Source organism: Euphorbia lathyris, chromosome 6 (assembly GCF_963576675.1).
Source record: "Euphorbia lathyris chromosome 6, ddEupLath1.1, whole genome shotgun sequence".
NCBI lineage: Eukaryota > Viridiplantae > Streptophyta > Magnoliopsida > Malpighiales > Euphorbiaceae > Euphorbia > Euphorbia lathyris.
Window position 1 is genome coordinate 29,509,367 of NC_088915.1, and position 24,700 is coordinate 29,534,066.

General features: G+C 33.7%; 2 protein-coding genes and 1 long non-coding RNA gene across 3 annotated transcripts; 1 reads left to right on the plus strand and 2 right to left on the minus strand.

Annotated features, from left to right (window-relative positions):
* Nucleotides 1-202: 202 nt before the first annotated feature.
* On the minus strand, nucleotides 203-2,072 carry LOC136234151 (trihelix transcription factor GT-3b-like). Its single transcript, XM_066023928.1, has 2 exons — nucleotides 1,607-2,072; nucleotides 203-1,129 (listed from the first exon to the last, which is right to left on the minus strand). Exons 1-2 carry the CDS (start codon nucleotides 1,922-1,924, stop codon nucleotides 524-526), a joined length of 924 nt encoding a protein of 307 aa, XP_065880000.1. The 5' UTR covers nucleotides 1,925-2,072; the 3' UTR covers nucleotides 203-523.
* A 10,657-nt stretch (nucleotides 2,073-12,729) lies between these two features.
* LOC136234099 (uncharacterized) lies at nucleotides 12,730-16,516 on the minus strand. The gene is made up of 2 exons (XR_010691043.1): nucleotides 16,279-16,516; nucleotides 12,730-13,059 (listed from the first exon to the last, which is right to left on the minus strand). It is a non-coding gene; the product is annotated as an uncharacterized lncRNA (long non-coding RNA).
* Nucleotides 16,517-20,844: 4,328 nt separating this feature from the next.
* LOC136232952 (uncharacterized) lies at nucleotides 20,845-21,699 on the plus strand. Its single transcript, XM_066022442.1, has one exon. The coding sequence runs from the start codon at nucleotides 20,961-20,963 to the stop codon at nucleotides 21,645-21,647; it is 687 nt and encodes a 228-aa protein (XP_065878514.1). The 5' UTR covers nucleotides 20,845-20,960; the 3' UTR covers nucleotides 21,648-21,699.
* Nucleotides 21,700-24,700: the final 3,001 nt, after the last annotated feature.

Below are 24,700 nucleotides of genomic sequence, written 5' to 3' on the forward strand. Positions count from 1 at the left end.
CTCAAATCATTCTGAATCATGTAACAGATCCTTATGAGATCAGCCTTGTTAATGGCTTCAATGTGCCAATGTTTACATGGACTGCCTCCAAGATGTCTTTCAGATGTTTTTTGAGTCGAAGGCAAGGCACTTTAGATTCAAATGGCGGAATTTAAGGATGTAAGGGAGACCGTCGAGAATTCAAAAGCTAGCCAATGTGATCTAATGAAGTTAAAGGCAAACACTTGTATTTTCTTATGTACAGATAATAACATTCCAATTTCCCATAAGCTTTAAATACAATATATAGTTTCCCATAACCTCTTACATATATGAACTTACCTCAAAAGAAACTGAGTCTTTTATGCCAAATTGAATCAACTGCCTTTACGTTATTTCTCTTCTTTTGCATACTACCAAAAAGTACAACATTTCCATTCTACCAAAAGTACAACATTTCCATTCTTCACAAGTGACTATCAAAACGTTTAGATGACCCAAAACCATCATACAAGTTTCAGCCTTGCAGACACCAAATAGACCACTAAGAGAAATCCCAGTGAACTTGGCTATCATCTTCACGAATAAGTTTGTTTAAAAGAGTAGTCAACAAGGCATCCCTTCTCTCTGCTCTGCTTTCTTCTCTTATCCGCCTCTGTTCTTCCCTCTCCCGCCATGCCTGCTCAATCATTAATCTCTCTCTCTCAATTTTTTCCATCGACTGTCGCCATTCCTGCTCAAACAAACGCTGCTCATGAGCGCGTCTTTCTATCATCTCCAACCACTGCATTTCCATCCGCTGTTGCTGCTGGAAGAACTCCTTAAGCATCTCTTGGATCTCAACGATGTCAGAAGTAGACGTACTGGTTACTCTTGTAGACGTTTCTGCTATAAGCTTTTCACCCTTCCTCTTCCGCGAATTGCCTCTAGCTAGCCTTTCTCCCCCACATCCATCTTCATCCTCATCTTCATCTTCTGAGACTTCATCAAAAGATCCAACGCTTCTCTTCCCTCTTTTCCTTTTCTGGATAGAACCTTCAGATTCAAGGAGCAACCGCTGCATGTTTTTCGCTCTTTCATTAAATACTGCATGTAGTTCCTCAAAGAACGGGCAATGCATGCCATTCTCAGGATCAGATGTCTCCTTTCCCTATTAAATTCATGTGAAAAGATATTGCTTTGTCAAGAAAGCACAAAACAGAGGCTACAATCATAGAACACCATAAATATTGTATTATAGACAAATAAAAAATGGAGAGACAAATTCCAGAGTTATAATATTTTAAGCATATGCATAATATCCACCCCCCTCCTCACACACAGAGTTCTTAATTTTAGTAAACTCCATTCGCACAATTTCCTTTCTCTATTTTTGAATCTTAGATTGCCCCATGAAAAATGAACACCGTATAAACTCTAAACTTTTGCTGTTTTCCGAAGTCAATTCAGTGAAGTTATTATAGACCAGTAAATTCACTAAAATTAAGTTTCTACTCAGTAGTAATATACTCAAATTTGAAATTATATTAAGAATTCAAGTTCAAACCCCTGCAAGTCCACAAACTAACTAGGACTTGAAAACCACAACAATTTCAGCTACAACCATGTTTAATAAGGAGAACGATACCTTGTAACGATTGATGAGGTTCTTCCATTTACATTTACACTGATCAGGGGTCCTACGGTATCCTCTTTCTCTCATTTTCAGACTCACAATCTCCCAAAGAGCCTTATTTCTCTTGGCGACAGTGAAATCTTTCTCTAGGTCAGCCCTAATCCTAATCAACTCCTTCGTTTCTTCTTCTGCCCACTGTAACTGTTGCTGGTGCGCTGAAATCCTCTCTTTTGACATAGATGGCAAGATCTCCGGCGTAGGGCTCCGCATTGTTGATGCTGCCTTCATGGTTACAGGGCGAAGTGGATCGTTGTCCCCGCCGCTAAACATCTTACGCGACAGTGTATTAGGGTTTTTCTACTCCGATTTTGCGCTGCTGGAAATTGTTTGCAGTACTACGGCTTTTTCACTTTATCTTCTTCAGCGATTGATACGCGGACGACGACGTTTTGTAACACATCTGCGTTACAGTAGGCTTTCATACATTATTTTGGCAACTTGTCAATTCTTAACTTTTGACTTCTTTGAACCTCTTACTCTGTCTGAACTTGTTTGCAGTATTTTTTTTTTTTGGGTAAATTTCAAAAAAGGCCCCTGTGGTTTCACTTTTTTGCAGAAAAAAAGACTCTGTTTTTTCTTTTCAAATACAGGACTGTAGTTTATTCCGTTACACTATTTACGGATTTGGTGAAGATGCCATCTATTTGCTGACGTGGCAAAGGGCAAATGTGGGTTTTTAAAAAAATTGGGGTATATTTTTTAAAAAAAAAAACTGTGATTCCACTTTTTTTTGCAGAAAAAATGACTGTGGTTTTTTTCTTTTCAAATACAGGATTGTGGTTTATTCTGTTACACTATTTACAGATTTGGTGAAAATGTCGTTTATTTGCTGACGTGGCTGAAGGGCAAATATGGATTTTTTTAAAAATTGACTATAAAAGACTTTGAACAACTATGTGAGATTTGCGCTCATTTGAAATTATATAGTCAATATTGTAGCCACAAAATAGTTATAAAAATCCAATGGTCAATATTGTAGACCCAAAATAGTTATAAAAAATTCATTGGTCAATTTTTTTAAAAACTCATATTTGCCCTTCTGCCACGCCAGCAAATAAACGAGATCTTCACCAAATCCGTAAATAGTGTAAGGGAATAAACCACAGTCCTGTATTTGAAAAGAAAAAAAAAACACAGTCTTTTTTCTGCAAAAAAGTGAAACCACATGGTTTTTTTTTAATTTTATCCCAATTTTTTTAAAAACCCATATTTGCCCTTCGCCACGTCAGCAAATAAACGACATCTTCATCAAATCCGTAAATAGTGTAACGGAATAAACCACAGTCCTGTATTTGAAAAGAAAAAAATCACAGTCCTTTTTTCTGCAAAAAAAAAAAAGTGAAACCATAGAGTTTTTTTGAAATTTACCCTTTTTTTTAACGAGAATGTTAGTATTATTTTATTAGATAAGAAAATTACAGCTTTGATAATAGTAAAAAATAAAGGGATAATTACTAATCTGACCCAATCAAGAACCCCAATTTATATATCTAGCCCACTTTGCCTCAAAGTTACTAAATTAGACACTTTCACCCATTTTGGACAAAACTAACCTTAGTTCTATTCGATCAATCGATCGATCTTCTTCTTCTTCTTCTTCTTCTTCTTCTTCTTCTTCTTCTTCTTCTTCTTCTTCTTCTTCTTCTTCCGCTTCTTCTTCTTCTTGTTGTTGTTCTTCTTCTTCTTGTTCTTCTTCTTCTCCATTTCAACTTCTTCTTCGGTTCATCTTCTTCAATTTTTGATACCAATCGTTAGCGATTTTTGAGATTTTTGACATATTATGTTCAATTTCCCGTACAAATGGTATATTTTTAGCTTATACGCTTGCTTTTCTCGTTGGTTTTGCCTCTTTTTTCATCTGTAATGGTATCGTTTCAATTTCCTTTATTTTCCATAATTTTTTTCCATTTTTCTCCATTATTGTCGCATTTGTGACGAAATTGTCGCATTTCGTCACAAATGCGACAATAATTGCCGCATCTCGTCGCAACTGTGACAACCCTTGTCGCATTTGTCGCATTTCGTCACAAATGCGACAAGAGTTGTCGCATTTCGTAGCAAATGCGACAACACTTGTCGCATTTGCGACGAAATGCGACAATTCTTGTCGCATTTGTGATGAAATGCGACAATTTCGTCACAAATGCTACAACAATGGAGGAAAATGGAAAAAAATTATGGAAAATTGAGGAAATTGAAACGATACCATTACAGATGAAGAAAGAGGCAAAACCAACGAGAAAAGCAAGCGTATAAGCTAAAAATGTACCATTTGTACGGGAAATTGAACATAATATGTCAAAAATCTCAAAAATCGCTATCGATTGGTATTAGAAATTGAAGAAGATGAACCGAAGAAGAAGTTGAAACGGAGAAGAAGAAGAAGAAGAAGATCGATTGATTGATTGATCGAATAGAACTAAGATTAGTTTTGTCCAAAATGGGTGAAAGTGTCTAATTTGGTAACTTTGAGACAATGTGGGTTAGATATGTAAATTGTGGGGTCCTTGATTGGTTCAGATTAGTAATTATCCCAAAAATAAAACCTCACTGCAAGCACAAGTTATTATCTAATAAGTGATCCATAAAAATAAGAATAAACTAAAAAGAGAGAGAAAAAAAAAAGAAAATCATTGAAAGTATAACCAACACAAATTACATACGAAACTTATATTTATTTTTATTTTTTTGTAACTTTAAATTCACAGAGAAACAACTATAGTCTAATATCCATCATTTAAACACTTCCGATTTTTAGAGTCATTTCTTTTACAACCTTAGATCTAGTGATCTACCATTTACGCTTGTTAAATCAGAAGAAGTTACCAATAAAAATATTATAAACAACAGATGTAGTTCAAACGGGTTAAGAGATCCGATAAAATATATGAAGTCGAAGAGAATAAACTTAACAAATAAAGAAAAAACCAGAAAAACAAAACAGTGGGATGAGAAATCCGAAAGAGAAGAAGCTCCAAACAGCAGGAAGATGGAGGATAGCAAGTTAAGAAAGGAACTTAAGCAAACTCATCTACAAGATGCCTCCGATTCTCTGATGTGCAAAAGAGATTAAGAAAAGGCATTGGCGACCGACGATTAAGATGGGTGGCCGAGCTGTGTAGATTGGAGAAGGTGGAGGACAACTAGAGAAGAAAAATATAGGGGCAGTCGAGAAAATCCTATATGCATCAAGAAGAGTAGAATGCTACATATATTATGATGTAGACTTATGATATATCGTAGAATTTCCTTCATCGGAATGCTTCCCTGTGAGGCGCCGTTGGGTTCGATCGGGGACACTTCGATATTTAAGTTAGTAATAATTCTAGAGAGAATAAACAGTAAGCACAAAGTATGGTTTTTGGAAAGTGTACCTTGAATACCTCGAAATGTCTTGCAATTAGTGTCATTGAATGTTCATTAAGTATACATTCTTTATGCCTGACTGTTAATACATTCTTGAGATTGATTAATGCCTCTTAAATACCACCATTTTGTAGAAAAACGGTGATATGGCGGCGCAGACGTATCCGTATCCTTGCGACATGTCAGATCCTTTCTGGCTTATCCCTAAGATAGCGAATGTAGTCCCTAAGCTTGTTGTGGTTTTATACCACTAGGTCCTTGTATCCAGTGATCCCTTAGGTTTCGCCCCAAGGGTAATTTTCGGATGTTATCAACTTACAACCAATAATCTCATGAACCTATTACTTATTAAAACATAAATCTAACAAGAACTAACCAAATAAACATTATTTTCTTTCTTATAAATTGAAAAAGTTATTTTCGAAAAGCGAAAGCTAACTAAATTGAACGTTAATTTAATTTCACTTATCATAATTTGTCTATTGTTATATCCTTATTTTACAAATCTATAATATTAATATCTATATTAATTAACCACTGTCAATACAGCTGATTTGTTATTACCTTAATCTTTTACCAATTACAATTTAATTAATATTTTAGTTAATAATTATTTAAATAAAATATAAATTTAGTCGTATTATTATTTGGGGAGAGCAGGTTTAATCTTCATGTACAAAACAGTACAATCTTAAACCTAACGATTTTTATGCCATGCAATTTCAATTCTTATTGCGGGAACCTAACCAATGAGCAAAGCATTGGAAAACAAACTTAGTGTCCCTTTTGGTCGGAGGTCTACTCAATACGAGACTCATATCCTATACTTGTACAGATGCACATGATCAGAAAACAAAAGAAAGAAACTAGAAGTAAGGAAAGAAAAGTACAAAATATCACACCACAACTATAATGTCCATCCTAAAGAAGGACTCCCCACCTTAGTAATAGAAATTTAGGCTCCTTAGCAAACTGGATAGGGAGGCACCACCCCAGTCATACTTTTTATCTGGTCAGATCATCCAATAAGAAAATACAATGGCACCACATAAATGATTGATAATACTAATCAATCTTATCTCCCTACAGCTCGCGTACATGAGACCACCAATCTCTTAAAATTGTGTAAGGTATTTTGAATGGACCATTGATGATGGTGCGTTCAAAATCTATCAAAGCCCGTATACGAGCATGGTCCACCCCTTCGACAAACAATGAATCTGAAAAAGGAGTCACAAGCCCACCAAAGCGGATGTTGATATGGCAACAATGGTCATCTCGCAAATAGGAAGATAGAATGTATGGATACACTCAGACCACCTTTCAATAAAAGTAGTGAGGGAGGCGACGCTCACCACCATGGTCCTCTTATTGATAAATCTATAAAATAAGTCTCGAAACCATCTGCATGTGCCCCGAAAGCAATAGGAAGGGTAGGGTACCATTCGCCGCTCTGCAAAATAAACAAAGCACATTAAATGGTAGATAAATAAGAAGATTTCAAATCATATTATGACATCTATCCGTTTTGCTTTCAAGGAAGAAAGAGACGGCAACCCAAGAGAATAAAATGTCCGCTTAAAGAGCCATACGTCAACTTATAAACCTGAATATCTAGAGGTTTGCCTACCTTTCTATACTGAGGACATTTGTTCGTAAAAGAAGGGAGTCCAAACTCGAATCAAGGTATACGTCTAGTAAACTGTGAATGTTCATCCAAATTTGACCATCATGAGGAAGCCATTCGTCATGACTTCTACTCTCACGCCCACTATGATTGGAGTGGACTGAGTAGATTGATAATGCAAACCAAGAAACGAGAATGTTCTAAACTAAATGAAAATTGAAAAGTTGTACCTTGGTTGAGTAGAAGGGCCAGATATAAGTCTAGATGTTGTGCATGATGGGAATTCGATCCCTGTGGAAAATTAAGGTCATATCCCGTGTTTCTACAATGTTTATAGGCTTTTAATTGAAGAAGACCTATCCTCTTGACGTGCCATTTAAGGTGATGCCCTCATTGAGATAGAGAGTCACGTCAACCATGAAAAGCGCAAACGATAACAAAGTCTTGGTCGTCAGCCATAGTGTTAGTACAAATTTATAGTCCATATGATATAAGTTACGTACCTTTCAAGAATGAAGCAACGGTCGAGTCCTAAAGACCTCGCAATTGATGGAAATGCTAATATCACTAAAATGTGGAGCCTTATAAAGTTTGAAATGCCTAGAAAACCCACCTATTTAATGCTTGTTAGACCACTAAGTCTGTTAAGCCATCCGAAATAGTCATTGTCGAGTTAGTTTACAAACAAATACACGTGTTCAACAGAAAATCCCAAAAGGCGATCATAAATCCTTAGACAGAGTATCCACCACATTCCATGAGCTTATATAGGAAAGCACTCAATCGAAGATACAATAGAAAATCCTTAGTCGGAGTTTCCACTACATGGCAGGGGTTCATACGAGGAATCATTCAATCGAAGGTACAAACAAAAATCCAAAGGCGGAGCATCCACTGCATGGTTGGAGTTCATGCAAGGAAACGTTTGATTGGAGGAGCAAACCGGTCAATAGTAGGATAAGAGACAGTAGTAAGAGAAACTGAATTATTATAAGTACTTAACTCAACATCCATGAAAATCAAGTCATTCGTAAAATAACCAGGTCCATAAAAGGTATCTAGTAAACACAACTTCAAACTATTATTGTTAAGAAAAAACAAATTAAAACCCATGTTCGTCAATTGTGAAACAGAAATGAGATTTTGACGAATCTCAAAAGCATAAAGAACATCATGTAGGAAGAGAGTCCAACCTCCTCGTAGAACCAACCTATAAGTACCAATCCCTCGAGCTTTGACTTTCGAGTTGTTTCCTACATACAACCACTTGGATCCCTCTGGCAAGTGCCAGAAATCTACGAAGGCTTCACTGGGGGTGGCAACGGGGTGGGGCGGGGGCGGTTTTGCATCCCCCATTCCGCCCCTAATATTTTTGGGGGCGATTTCGGGGAATCTCAAAAAAAATGTTCGGGGTTTTTTTGGCACTCGCACCCGCCCGCACGGTTCTCCACGGGTTTCGGGAATCCCCAAATAAAATTTAAAAAATTCTCCAAATTAAAAAATTACTCAATCCCCAAATTTAAAATTCACCACATGTTACTGGTATAAAATATCAGTTTAGAACAACAATAAAATGAAATTATAAAACATAACTTTAGATCAGCAATAAAGCAAAATTAAAGTACTGATATAATAAAAAAAAAGTCAGTATTCAGTATCAGTAGTGATATAATAAAAAAAAACTCAGCATTCAGTATTGATATATCTAAATACATGTGATATACCAAGAGTAGCAATAAAACAAAATTAAAGTACTCATATAATAAAAAAACTCAACATTCAGTACTGATATATCTAAATAAATGTGATATACCAAGAGCATCAATAAAACTAAATTAAATTGTTGTAGATGTAGATAATAGTATCAGTTAAGTTATCACAATATTGATTATTTTTTAATCACATTTAAATACTAATTATCTTGGATATATACAATAAAGTAAATGTTGCACGACTTATTAATAAGTTCTTATAATACACGTTTAAGTTCTTTATACAACCTATATCTAGTCAATCTCAACTTCACACTATAGTTCAATTCGAAAAAGAGACCCAGGTGGGCTCTAATCACTCTCTAATTCCAATGTTCGGCGTTAATTAACTAGATAACATGCAAAGAGAACATTTATTATTGGTTTGGAATTAGCTTAACGTGTGGTAAGCTAATCATTGAAAAATTAATGGTTTATGTAGTGCTTTCAATTCTATCGTAAACAGTTATAAAAGCTACGTAACAGAAACATAATACGTCAAACCATACTAGGGAAAACAAACTCTCCCATTTCAATCAATCAATGAAACTAATAATCTCCAAAAAAAATGGAAGTTCTAACAAAAATAAAAATCCCAAAAACCATGTGTTCAAAACATTAACAATAAACCAAAACTTTAAACTCATCTGAAAACACTAATAAATAGGTCTTAACCTATAACCCTTGGACACATCCACTACCTAGACGCCAAAGTATTACTTTCTCGATAGAACATATCTCATGACACGTACAATGTACCCATCAATGTTCATGGTCAGGGTGTTGGCGTATACACGGGTAGAATTATCTTTCCCAATCGCAGAGTTATAGTCGAATTGTTTTGAGGAACTCTAACACCCCTATCTCCCAGCATGCTCATGAACAACCGCACAACCCTTCTGTAGTTGTTCTCTTGAGTGTTCCATGTTACATCTAAGATTATCTTAAGCTTCTCATGTTGCAACTATTCGCGGAGTCGCGCATGTTGGTGGGGGAAACGAGCAAAGAGTGGAGTGCTTACAGTGCAGACTATAAATGTCAAGGCACAGTAGAAAAGAGAAAATTTAGGTCATGAATTAAATCTTTCGGGGATCAAAAAACCGACTTCAATCCATTTCTTTGAGGAACATACAACTCACGATAAAAATAATTTTCCAGATTACATGTATGTATGATTATATTGGTTACACAATACTTGCAAACGGCTACAGTCATATAGTTATACGGAACACACGACATATAAAATTTTAAAAATAATATTTGATTATCTAGCATAAATTAATAATCAATCAACTAGAAAGAAAATTTTCTAATAATTATTTTTAATCACAAGTACATTCAAAATATACTAAAAATATACTTTGAATATCTAAAAACTAAAAAAAAAGTATATCAATATTCTATTAATAAATACTTTTAATCAGAAACGAGTCTCTAAAAAATTAATTTTTTAGAATCTATTTTTTTATATTTCTGTGATTTAATTTTAATTTATGTAGTTTTCTGGGCATTTATAAATAGTTTTCACATATTAAAAACAATTACAGAATCCTAATTAATTCATATCAATTATTCTGTATACCCAAAAATAAATTAAAAATTACAGAAAAATTCCTAAAATTATTAGGAGCATGATGGTAAAAATCGACGCCGAGCAAACGTCGGAAAACACTGCACGCGCCGCGTGTGTGGACAGTGGCTAAAAAGAGGAATAGAGAAATTGTCTTGTGCAATCTCTAATGTTGTGTATTTAGTATGTCTTGTATCTTAAATTTAGTCTCCATAGCTATCTATTTATAGCTAGATTAAATCTAAACCCTAACCCTAAAATGATTACGTTACGGACGGATTATAAATGGATCAGTAAATTGACCAAAATCTGTTTACTCTATTTATTCCTACATTTGGATTCATTGAACCGCTGACTTTTCATTTTAACTTTTTTTTCTTATCACTTTTAAGCACTTAATTAAGTTAAAACAACATTGTTCATTTCATTTGTTTGTTCATTTCATTCGTCTAAAATTACTTTATTTATATTTCAAAATAAAAAAATTTACAATTTGCCTACAATCATATCACACCTTTTCATCTTAGTTTTTTTTTTTTTATTGTTTTTTGGGTTAAATACATGAATATCATAATTAAGTATAAAATTACAACTAAATCATATCACCAAATTTAATTCTTTATATGTCATCATTTTCTATATATTATGATTTTACACCATAAATAAAATTTTCTAAACTTCAATTCATAAATCATAAACCCTAAAAAATATATTTTAGACATCTAATTTATAAATTCTAATCCTTTAAATTTGGAGTATCTTTTCTGGACTTAGGATGACAGAGGATCTGGGGATTAGGAGGCTGCTAGTGGAGTCAGACAATCTTGAAGCAGTCAAGATGATTTCTGATAAAATGACTCTGTGTTTAGGGAGCCAAAATTTAGTTAAAGCAATTAGAAGGATTTACTCCTCTTTCGATTCTATCAACTTTTGCCATGTTTTTAGGGAGCAGAATCGGGGACAGATCGGCTTGCTGCTAAGGGCCATGAGAGGGCTTTGGGCGTCTCTATTTTCTCTTCTCCTCCTAATTTCCTGTTATCTTTGCTTTCTGAAGATATTGTGGGGGTTAGTTTTCCTAGGCTAATCCTGGGTTAATTTGTTGTGGTGTTTGTTTTGTCTTTACTTTTTTTTCCCTACCAAGAAAAAAAACGAGCACTAATTTTACTAATTTGATATAATTCAAATTCATTATTTAACATAATTATAGATAGTTTTTTAAAAGTGAATTTATATGTAAATTTCCCTTGTTTTTATCCTTCAAGCCCGTGATAAAATTAAGAAACACTATTCATTTCATATCTCTACAACCCAGTCTTGATCACATGCACCTTAATGAACATATAGAATTTGCTCATTCACCGTTAGATCTAGGCTTATTAGAATCCTAAGATGGAGATTCAAAGCATCCTGAAGCTTAGATTTAATAAACCTATATCTAACGGTGAATGAGCAAATTCACTTGCTCATTAAGGTGCATATGAAAATTCCTGCAACCCATCACACCTTTTCATTTTAACCTTTTTTTTTTATCCCTTCAAGCCAGTAACTAACCCTTCAACCCGTAACTAAGATGTTTGATAAAATTACTGAAAATTAAATACTAAAAAAATAAATACTGAATTTTAGATGTTGAATATTATAAGTACTGAAAGTATTGAACGATGCAACTTTTGATTTTCAACTTAAAATGTTAAGTTAAATATTTTAACTTATCAAAATAAGTAATTTTTGAATTAATTAACTAATTTAAGTAGTGGAGAAACAACCGTTATTACACACACTTAGATTAAATAAGTGTTTAACATTTTAATTTAAGTGATTAAGGGGGTGTTTGGTAGCTGCTTTTCGACCTCCTGTTTGCCTTTTCACTTTGAAAAGGAGAGTTTAAGGTGTTTGTTAGACACCTCCTGTTTGCCTTTTGTAGCCGAAAAATAGCTTTTTATAAAAGCAGGGAATCCCTACTTTTTGGAACAACAGCCTTTTCAAACAGCAAACAGCAAACCGTAACAGAAAACAGCAACATCAAACAGCAGATAAAACAAACGGACCCTACATTAGTTATCAAACAAGACCTAAGTTAAGAAACACTATGCATTTCATTTGACTAAAATTAATTTATTTACATTTCAAAATAAAAATTGTATAATTTCTCTCAAATCTGCTTGGAAACTGTAAAAAATTTAAATTGAACACAAATAAAATCAACAACACTCTATTAATTGAATTTTTTATGCAAACTAACATTTCTAGCTATCAAAAACTTAATGCGACAAAAAGAAAAATATATAAAAAAAAATAACATGGCTTAATGCATTGATATAAATTTTCCATAACTCAGATGCACGAAAATCAGAATAAAAAAAATACGAAAACCAGAACAATCAAATCTCTCGGGATATTTTTGCCCAACAATAAAGAAAGGAAGTGCTTATTTATTCTTTACATAAATGTAACTTATTTGAAATTTACCCATTGGGCCAAAGTAAAAAGTAGTGGATTAGATCCTCGTGGTATTGACATGAAATTCACAAATAGTCAAATAAATACAAATCAATCATATTTAAAAAATTCCGTCCATTGTAGTAAATGGAATTCGTATAGGCAACTGCCAAATTGAAAAGATGTATCCTTCATTTGACATAATTTAAATGAATGCTTGACTTAAGTGTAGGTGATTTTAAAAACTTGAATGTCCATGTAAATGTTCCTAGATCGGTAACTACCAATTGAACAAATTCGAAAGCAAGTACGAAACAATATCTTCATTTTTATGTTTCCATCTTTCATAAATTCCAAGCTCAAAACTTACAACATCTACATTGTTATTTCTGGCTTTTTTGGTTCACAACCAAAACTATAAAAAGGTAACGTCTGATTTCTCTTTTCTTTAGAGTAACAACACCCCAATTACCTTGGTTTACATCCATTGCTTGACATACATTTAACAGTTTATAAGCACATCTATCAATCTCTCCTTTAAGAAAATAAAAGAGAGAAAGAAAAATCACCCTGATTCCGAAGGGGGCGCCTTTTCTTTTGGATGTTTGGAGGCATAGTGATCGCCCAGTTGATTATGATTTGCTAGCTGCGTCTGAATATCAAAATTTCTTTCTTTCAGTAGAGGCAAGTAGTACCAATAAAAACCAAATCAATTGTAACTGTATAAATGCAAGATGACTACCAAAAACAACTTTTTTAACAACAAACAGCTAAAGGAAAAACAAATTAACTGTTTCTATAAAACGCAATGAAAAGTCTCTAATTTATCTTTCTCAATTTTTAACAACATGGTTTCCTATCAAATTAAAGCACTCCCAGTGATTCCAACAATAATGCTGAGCTCCAAATTACAAGTTACTCAAACCATAGTAAAATTATTTTCATCAAGCACAAATTACAAGTTACACGGGTTGTTATGTTAAATTAACAGTTTCCTTTTTGTACATATTACTTCTGCATATTCACAACAGCCTGTATGGTGTTAAGAAGTCATTATGATCAATGTTCGCAAAAATTTATCAACCACTTTTAGATTCATATAAGCTTAGCCAAATGGCTTTTCTCATAATATTATATGTTCGGGTTTCGCTGAACATATTAAAGCCTGTGCTTTTTGCATTGACGCTACAGTACATAATCTCCTAACAAATCGAATTCTCAGTCAGGGGTAGAGTATTTGTATAAACAGATGACAATTTATAGTTCCCCCAAATGACAGACATATTCATAACTTACAAAGAGTATTGGCCCAAAAGACACAGCATGAGGATACATGAGACAAGTTCAGAGCAAAAGAAGTTTGCTCTTTCAGAGTTTAGTGCCCATTATAGTAACAAACAATTACAGCAACTGTCTGAGATTAATATAAGATATATGATTGGGCATTAACTATAAGCTTGAGCTTTTAGTTCGAATGGTATCAGAGCCTCTGGGAACACATGGTCGGATAGACCTATGTTGTATTGTATTTTTATGTTAGTTGAGTGTATGATGGGTTCCAATTTTTAATTAAACTTGGTCAAACTCGCGTTGACCGGTCAAAAGTACTGCATTGTCCGGTCATCTTTAATTGAGTTATATTTTTGGGGCAAAATGAAATCTAGGTACCAAAATTGAGCTAGAGTAAAGTTCAGGTACCATTGGTGTAATTTACCCCAAGAATAATTTGAAAAAAGAATAGCCACACAATGAAACCTATATCAAATAGAGATTGAAAGGACAAATTGTCTAATTAGAATAAGTCAAAAGAAAAAGGATAGAGACTATTTACTCTTGAACAAATTGAGAGACATGACATTATTACGGTTAGTTTTTCCTTTGATAAGTAATGTGAAGGTCGTCACAAATTGAAGCAAAGAGAACACTAAAATGACAAACAGATAAAAGAGGGAGGACTGAAGCCAAAGCCAATGGTGCACAAAAACAGAAGATAAAAGAAGACTTCTGCGTGATATGCAGGAATTGTGTCCTTTATTTGCTGAAGAAAATAACAGAAAAAACCTAGAGTGTTTTCCAAAAGCTTAATAGTGCTTAAAGAAGTTCAAAACATGGATCCTAATTCTATATTTGGAAACTTTTACAAATTATTGTCTCCAACAACCTCAAATTATTTCTGAAACCAATCAATGTTCTCCACAAATAAATAACTGGTTAGTTATCTAGCTAATGCACAATCCTTGCAAGTTTAAATCTATCATCTTCCTTCTTCTGTTCGAACTCAAAAGTTAAACCTAACTTGATAATAAGGCTAAGACCAAATTTTTCTCAGACTATTATAAGGAGTAAGATACTAACTTTAAGACTTTCCTGCAGAAACCCAAGTCCCCACTCTCCAATTCTTGCTATTTGCATCCAAACGTTCTCAAAACAACAAAATGTGCAATGAGAGTAGAGAAACCATACAAGCTTCAATGGTAGAAACATTTACAAGAATAGAATGGGATCAGAGAACATACAGAAAGAAAGCCAAGAAACTGAAGCTCGAGAATGGATGGAAAGCAAATTTTCAAACTGACTTAGGTTTTGAGACTTACCTATAGTGACTTTGTTTGTTTCAACTCCAAAATTGGTACAACCAATTTGATGAAATACTGGTTTTTAGGCACCTAGCTTACAGAACATCAAGAGTCACACAAGGAAAAGAAATCGATGTTTTGACCATCAATTTAACAAACTTCACAATAACCTGATAGAGTGACACGTTTTTTAGCAATTCCACTTTACTCCTCTCTAATGACTTCCTTTATATATATATATATATATATATATATTCACAGTTAGAACTAAGCTTATTAAATTTAGGGGCGTTAGGTTCACAGGGGTAAGGAAAAAGGAATCAAGAAATGGAAACTAAAGGAAAGGAAAAGAATAAGCATTAATTTCCCTATGTGTTTGGATATGTTTAGGAAAGGGAATGGGGTAAAGGGAATCCAATTCCCTACAAGACATGGGATAATGGGCTTAACCTAAAGTGGGGTAAACTCATAATCTAAAATAGGTAAAGGGAATGGTTTTTTTTTTTAAACAAACAAGAACAAAGGGAATGAAGCCCTCCCATTCCCATTCCTAAAGACCCCGAACCAAACGCCCCCTTAAGCCCTAGGATACTTTGAATCTCCACAATAGGATTCTAATAAGCCTAAATCTAAAGGTAAATGATCAAATTCATTTGGTCATTCAGGGCCTTGTGTATATATATATAATATATTACCTTGTCATAAAGAAGGAATAAAGGCAAGCCAAACTTCAGTGCTAATAACTGAACCTAAACTATCTACTACAAACACAAAATAATCTCAACTTTACTGACAGATGAAATTCAGTACTAGTTATGAATTCAACAAATGAATCATCCAAATCTATTTATTCACATAAGCAAGTGTATTTCTGTTTTTATACCAATATAAAATCTAGCTTATTTTTTGTTTCATTCATCTCATCAAGATAAATCTTGCTAGGATGCATAATTCATCATCACTTGATAGTTGATAAGTTCCTCTCTTAAGAGCTTACCATCGGGACGAATTGAATACACTCACAGAAAGATTGAATATCAAGCTCTAAAACACCTAAAAGAAAAGGTTTATCTAATACTAATACATAAACTAAAAAGTCCGAGGTCATCCAATCCAATTACTAAAACCATCATATCTTTATCATATATTCTCCAAGTACAACAGAATCAGAGCAAGGCATGGGAAAAGGCAAATTTCAGTCCTATATTGAAGGGTGGGTCAAAATTACAACAGATAAAAACACAATAAGCACCGTAGAAAAAAAGGAAGAGCAATAAAAACGAAAAGAAAGAAACCTTGCAGATCGGGCAGGTAACTTTGAGAGCAACAGCTCTAGCCTCAAGCTGAGAGCCTTTACCCTTCTGATTCCTCTCAGCATTTTTCCTTTGAGCTTCAATCTTCTGCTTCCCTCTGGTCATCCTCTCTCTCTCTCTCTATTCGCGATCTACCTATCTCCGTTAAAGAAAGGAAGATGGATAAAGATAAACATTTATAATCCTGTGCAAACACACTTTGATGCATCTGATAAATCCGCTGTTGATTCTTTATTCTATGTATATTAAAAACTACAAACGACCGCATGGAATTCAGATTATATTGGTTTTCAGTATTTTTACTAATTTCAGGTGCAATTTTACTTTAAAACCATGTCGGGGTCGTGAATCTTCTCTATGCATCGCATCATTTATTAAGTGTCCGTTTGGTATGTCCTAATGCAATGTAATGTAATTAAGATCGTAATGTAATTAAAGTTGTAATATAATGGAATGGAATAGTAATTCTATTACCATGTTTGGTCGACAATTATGATGTAATATAATAACCATTACAATATTTATATTTTCCTAATTAAATACAATCATAAAAATTTATTTACATAATTAAAATTAACGAAAAATGTCAAAAATCAAATCAAAATCAAATATAAAATTAGATTAACCGAAATCAATAAATTAGTATATAGTTTTTTGTTTTTTTATATTTTTTTACATTTTTCTCGTTTCTTTTAATTTCCAGTTTCAACATTTTTCACCGTTTTTCTATTTTCTCATTTTTCCGGTTTTTCATTTTTTTTTCTTTTTTCGGTTTTTCATTTTTTTTTTCATTTTTCTCGTTTTCAATTTTCATGTTTTTCTACTTGTTGCGTTTTTTTACAAGAATGAAATGTGAGATTTGAGAAATGAGATGTTAGATGGCAATGTAATGAGAATTCAAGTCATTTTTTATGTAATGGGGATTACAAGATTTCTTCAACAAAATTTAACTCAAGGTTTTCTCATTCTATTACAATGAAATTGTAACATGCAACCAAACATGGTAATGAGCCTTCAATGTAATGGTCATTCCATTACGAAAGTCATTACATCTTACCAAACGACACCTAAGTGGATTGCTATTCATGTTCCAAATGTCCCAAATTATTTATCACTGCTTTTTTTGGACACTTTTGTCATTTTTTAAACTCACAAAAATTGAAATTCTCTCAATTTTTTTTGAAATTCAAAAACTCGATCAATATTCATGAGACTTAAACACGGTAGAGGAAAAAGACTAATGATTCCTTGGATAAGTATTTTTATTTGAAAATCAAATCGAAAACACGAGTTCTGTCTCGGAATTCAGAGACAAAACTCGTTAAATATATGCTAAACGGGTGATTCACACCACCTGGCCTAAGCAGAAACGGATGAACTACTCGTTTCCGCGAATGGGTAGTTCATCCGTTTCTGTCTAGGCCAGGTGGTGTGAATCACCCGTTTAAACCAATTTGGATGAATTTTTTATATATACTGATTGGATCGGTTAGTTTTTTTAGACGAATTTCAATTAGTGTAGATAGGAACTGTAGCTATTTGATTTCCTCAACGTTCTCGGGTCCATTTCAATTTGTTCTATCTGATATTGGGACCTTACACCTCAACCTTATTTGTTTTACCTTTTCGATTTGCTTGCAACACACATTTTAAATACAACTTAATTTTTGCAAGTAGGTGATCAGGGGCGGATACAGGGGGCCCAGGCCCCTTCGGCCGCTGGAACTTCCATGGTTACAAGTAATTTTGCCCCCCCAAATATTAGTAATAGTCTATATAGAGTCCATGTAGTAACATTTCATTGTTTAAAGGTAGATGAGCATGAGATGCTTAAAAAGACTTGTTTTTTCTTAAAAGGTATTAGGTTCAATTCCCATCAACCTCAATTTATTTTAGAAAGTGTTTATTTGTTACCTTTATTTATTTTCCTAACACTTTTGAACTTATTTTTATCATGTCTTTTCCATTCAAAAAATAATTTGAATTTTTTATTCTTGAGACTCAAACAACTAAATTTCTAAATTAAATTTTAAAATTTTAAAACTAAAAATAAAAAATTGTAAAAATGTTATATTTTTTTTAGAAACTATCATTTAACTAATAAAAAATTAAATATATCACATTACGTGTTAAGTTTGTCCAAAATAAAAAATTTCAATATTTTAGACGTATTAGGTACTTCATAAATCCAAATTTCTATTTTTTAGGCCTGTTACGCCTGTCTAAATCCAAATTTCTAATTTTTTTAGCCTGTTAGGCCTTTCTAAATATAAATTTCTATTTTTTTTTTGCCTGTTAAGCCTCCATAAATCCAAATTTCTAATTTTTTTTTTGCCTCTTAGGCCTCCTTAAATCCAAATTATTATTTTTTTTTTACCTGATAGGCAATCTGAAATCATTTTTTTAAATTTTTTTATATGTTTAGCCCTCCCTAAATCCAATTTTTTTACTATTAGGACTATGAAACGAAATCTAGTTTAATTTTGAGAAATTGTATATTAATACTTAAAATTGGTTCTTGACCATTCAAATTATAACACGCATATATACAAAAAAAAAAAAAATTAAGCAAGTTCGATTTAGCAAAAAAAAATTTCCCAAACGCACATGTAAAATCGGCCCCCCAACCGAGTAATCTTGTATTCGCCATTGTAGGTGATTAATTGATTACATTTTAAGCAAGTTGCAGCGGTTATCTGGACATTTTGCGCAAATTAAAGGGACTATCGGAACTTTTTAAAAGTTAAGGAGGTCAATCAAGTTTTTTGGACAAGTGTACAAAGCAAACGATGTATTAAGGTATTAAATTAGGGCTAATTAAAAAATCTAACCCAACTAAAAGGGTCCATTTACATATCTAACTTACTTTGCTTCCATCTCACCAAATTAGACACTTTCATCCACTTTGGACAAAATTACCTTTAGTTTTGTTCGATCGATTCTTCTTCTTCTTTTTCTTCTTCTTCTTCGGTTCATCTTTTTCGATTTCTAATATCAATCGTTAGCGATTTTTGAGATTATCGAAGTATTATATTCAATTTCCCGTAAAAATGGTATGCTTTTAGCTTATAAGTATGTTTTTCTCACTGGTTTTGCCTCTTTCTTCATCTGTAATGGTATCGTTTCAATTTCCTCTTTTTTCCACCATTTTCCTCCATTGTTGTCGCATTTGTGACGAAATTTATCGCATTTCGTCACAAATGCGGTAACAGTTGTCGCATTTGTCATATTTCGTCATAAATACAACAATAATTGTCGTATTTCGTCGCAAATGCGACAACTCTTGTCGCATTAGTGACGAATTCGTCACAATTGCGACATCGCAACAGTTCAATTGTTATATTTTTTTCTAATTTTTTGAGCTTTTCATCCTAATCCTCTTCCACAAACACTCATTCTTCAAATGTTGAACGAAACATAATCTCTTCTCTCTATAAACCACCGTTTTTCATAAGTTTGGGATTGTGAAGAAGACACTGAGAGTCTGAGGAAGAAAGTGAATTGAAATAAGGATATTCTTGTCCAAAGTTGATAAAAGTGTCTAATTTGATGAGATGGAAACAAAGTGGGTTAGATATATAAATGGATCTTTTTAGTTGGGTTAGATTTATAATTAGCCCATTAAATTATCTAAATCTATAATTGTACTAAAACTTACTAATGGTGTTTAATTGAAAACAAGTAATTCCTTAAAAAAAATTAAAGTTCAACAAGACTTTAATTAGTCGAGGAGAATATAAAGTAACCATAAATATAATGGCGTTTTATTAAAAAAAACAATTAAAGTTAATCAAGAGGGGAAAGTTTCCTAATTAATTTTTTTTTTTGTATTAAAAGAATATATAATACACATGTTCCGATATTATATTTATAGCACTATATTTTATAATGTGATATTATAATCCTAATAAATTTATAAGTTTTTCAAAAATACCTATAGACGGGTAATATCCATTCAAAAATAATCTATATATATACTAAAAAATATAGAATCACTGGATAGATTTTAGGAGATATTTAACATATTATTAAATAAAAAAAACATAGAGTATTTAGTTTAAAAAAATGAATATTATTTTGGTTATTTTTTTACCCAATGGTAAAAAATGGTGGTTTGAACCCTTCGATCGAGTATTTGATCCGCGAAACCGTATACTTAGAGAAATCTTTTATCTTAATCATATCCAGGTCGAAATTGCGAGAACAATGACTTCCACAATTATTTTGGTTATTTAATTTTATATAAATTAGTAAAATTAATAATTAACAATGTTATTTTTTTATCAGTAAAAAAAATAAAGAAACGTCACATCAGTTTCATCGTTACTATAGAGAAAGCAATTCCCATCGCGGTTCCGTGCAGGTCAATTCTCATTTTTAACCCTAAATTGCAGTGATAAAATGTAAAAGTACCACAACTTGCAATTAAAAAGTAATTACTACTAGATAAAAATGCTATTAGAAGATAAAATGAACTCTATTCTTATTTAAGCCGTTGAATGGTCATAAAAGCAAATGGGAAACAGCAAAAATAAATAAATAAATAAATTATGAAGAGAGAGACAGAGAGAATGAAAAAGAAAGCTAAGACATAAATAGCCGTTACAGAGCCCATATATCATATCAGAGCGTAAGGAAGCTCCACCGCTTGATCATTCAACAAAATGGCCGATTTGGGTGATCTCTCAGACTCTGAGAAAGACGAGTCTGCTGCGGATGAACTAATTTCCCAAATTCAAGAGCTCTGTGTTCTGGAACAAGTCTCCAAAATCAACACTTGTTCTTTCACTGATTCCCTTCTCCCTTCCCATTTAGAAACCCGATTTCAAAAACTCAAATCACACAACCCACTCCCAAAATCAGTTGATATTTCTCTTGACCCCTTGAAATCTTCGATTCCTAAAGGAGAATCAGAAGAAGATAACCCAAATGGGGAAAAGGAGAACAAATCTAAACACAACCAATTCCTTCGTTCTCTGTCTTACTCTTCCAATCGATCGTCAAACAGAGCATCAAATTATGATTATCCTTTGGATTCGCCAGTTTCATCAAGGGATTCGCCTTCTCCTCCTCGGAAAATCGGATGCTTTTGGTGCTCCCCCGGGAAGAAGAAGAAGAAGCAGAATAAAGATTGGGGCAGCAAGAATGATGAGGAGTTTTTGTCTGGTTTGAGTAGCTTATTTTCAGTTAAAGAACAAGAAAAGATACTGAAAAAGGCTGTGAAGGAGGAAGAGAAGATCAATCGAGAGGCTGAGAAAATAGTGAAGTGGGCAAAGCAGGCTTCAAAGAAGTTGAGTTTTCATGAAGATGAATTTACTGATGATGACATTGACAAACCCAAATATTTCTGATTTTGTTTTGTTTGTTTCATTTCATGTTAATATATATAGTCTTTACATTGTTTGTGTGGGTTTTAATCAAGGCTGTTAAAATGAACAGAGCCGCTCGAAGCTCGGCTCGATTTGTAAACGATACGATTTACTGGCTAGGTTCGTAAATGAGCCAAGTTTGAGTAGGCCAAAGCTCGGCTCGAAAGCTCGCGAGCAGACTCGATTAGAACATTTATGAATAAATTTTAATTTTGTAGAAAACTATATAGTTTTGTGCTATTTCATAAATATCTAAACTTAATATTATTTCATCAAAAAAAAAAGATGAATTCGTTCACAAACATAATAAATAAGTAATAGACGAACTATTTGTAAGTATCTTGTTTATTTATTCACGAACTTTGCTTGTGAGTTTGTTTATGTACACAATTAAAGAGTTATTTGCGAGCAAATTTCACAAATATAATTAACAATTTACTCACAAACAATTCATGGTTAGATAATTTTCTTAATCAACCAAGTCCAAAAGAGGATTTTGGACTCGAAGTTCGGCTCAAACTCGTTGAGCAAGCCAAAACTCGGTTCAGGCTCGGCTCGTTAATTTTATAGCAAGCTCGGCTCGGGCTCGAGCTCGTTAATTTTATAGCGAGCCGAGCTTGAACAGGCCAAGGCTCGGCTCGGCTCGATTACAGTCCTAATTTTAATATTTCTGATCATATACTAAAAGATTATTAATCCGTTCAAGTCTAATTTAGTTGATTTTATTTTTGCAAAAATATAATCTTAGTATTGTTTTTTCTTTATCAAAACAAATAATGCCATTAAACCGACAAAGTAGAAATGTACCAAAGGTCAAGCAATTATAGGGCAATCCCCATCAAGAAAAAGAAAAATTGCCAGTCAAGAAAATGAGGGAAAAAAATCATTTGTCTAAGTTACCATATATTAATTCAAACTATAGTTTGCAACCTCCATGTAAGTGTGATATAGGGAGAGGTTGCAACATCCAACATAAGTGTTATAGAGGAAGGCAATTGAAAAAGATCTTGAGTTATTGCGTCCACTGCTAGCTTCACATCAGATTCCACAATAACGGTCTGTTTGGTTACTTACTGCTCCTGTTTGTTTGCTATTTGCTTTTGGAAAAGACTGTTTTTTTAAAAGCAGAGAGTCTCTGCTATTATAAAAAAACTACTTTTCAGCTGTAAAAGGCAAACAGGATGTGTCTAACCAAACACCTAAAACTCTGCATTTTAAAGTGAAAATGCAAACAAAAGGTGAAAAGTAGATAAACAAACACCTGTAGACGAAGCCTACCTCGACAGGCTTTCACCTGCGAGAGGTCTGTCATGACTACTACGATGCTGTTTGGACTCGAGGTCCACTAGAGAAAACGACTAGCTCGGCAGGGCCGGTGTCGGAGAAAGCACCCGGATTTTAGGTCCGAGAATGTTACTGAGATTCCTTGCAAGAAGCAAGTGGGTTCGGAAAGTTAGGTATGTTTGGAGAAGGTTAATATCTCCTCGAAAGGAAATATTAAGCACCCCCAAAATCGTCCGGTGAACCCATCGGCCTCCTACTTAGCATTTCTAAATACAATCAGGCTATTAATAACTCTTTTAAGCTTTTTAAATTCGTGAGATATGTGTGAGTTTTACAAAGTTTACAAATCCATTTTAATTAGAGATTACCAACGAAAGCAGATGAAGCAAGTAAAAAGAGGAGATTAATACAAACAACTACCTAAACGAAATTAAATCGACATTTACAAACAAACTCGGGCATTCCCGAGTCTTCTTTGCCTTTTGACGTTGTTGAAATATACTTGGCTGCACATGGAAACCATTAACAATAATAAACTCGAAAAAATAAACCAAAATTCTACATTCTGGCCATACCTCGCCGTGGCAGGGTGCCTCTTGGGGCATACCCTGCCATGGCAGGTCTGTGAGCAAGACTCCATACCCCAATCTCTGATGCGTCCTTAACTCGTCCAAAATAAACACGTTAGTAAACTTCCAGCGTACAAGCAATGATAATGAATCAAACGGCTAAACACATTTAGATTAGTACTCAAAGATCATTGGAACGCCGAGAAACATTATTTAAGAGTGATTTTACTAGCTAAAACTGACAAACATGGTATTTAATATGTTATAAAGGTTTTAAAACACTTCAGGAACATTAAAAAGTCAGTATAATGAAAAACGCACGGTGAAAACTATAGAACGGGCAAACATAGAGGATTCGGCCCAATCTGCGCAGCACCCTGCCGTGGAAGAGTGCCTCTGGGCATGGACCCTGCCGTGGCAAGACAAGGGCACCATGTCATGGCAAAAATGTGTCTCTGAGATGCTGAAAGCGTAAATAATTAGTTCTAAAGTCTTGAATTACCCTCAGAATTTACCTTTTCTGGAACGGAGGATTCTCAATGGAAGTGTGTGGACACAATTGAAATATTAAACCAACCTAAAGACTAGATTTTGGTCACTCGACCTAAGATTTCTCACTTTAGAACCCTAATTCTCTCTTAACTTTTGTGTTTCTGATTTAAAGAAATTTAGGGTTAGCAAGAAGAAGGCTAAGAGGTGTTTTTTTGTCCCCCTAACCCCAATTCGTTCCTCTCTATTTATAGGAGAATAAAAGATATTTAAATCCAATTAAATGAAGTTAAATCCTATTAAAACTCCTAAAATCAATCCATAACCGAATATAGATTGGTTTTCCTTGATTTTTTGATCAGCAAGCTAATTAGATAAGTTTGAGATGAGTGAGGAATTTAGAATTTGAATTTTTATCAACACTGCCCGTACCCTACCATGGCAGGGTGCCCCCCAGAACATACCCTGCCACGGCAGGGTGCAGTCCCGATAGGGCCCGAGCCATTAGAGATCTTTGCTAGGTCATAACTTTCTCGTCTAATGTTGGAATCATGCACGGTTAATTACGTTGAAACCCTTAAGACCAGGAGAACACTACTCTATAAGACCTCTAGAGCTAATTCGAACCGTATAAAAAGTCAACTTTTAGGTCAAACCTCAAGTTTGACCAAAACTTCCGTAGGTCATAACTTT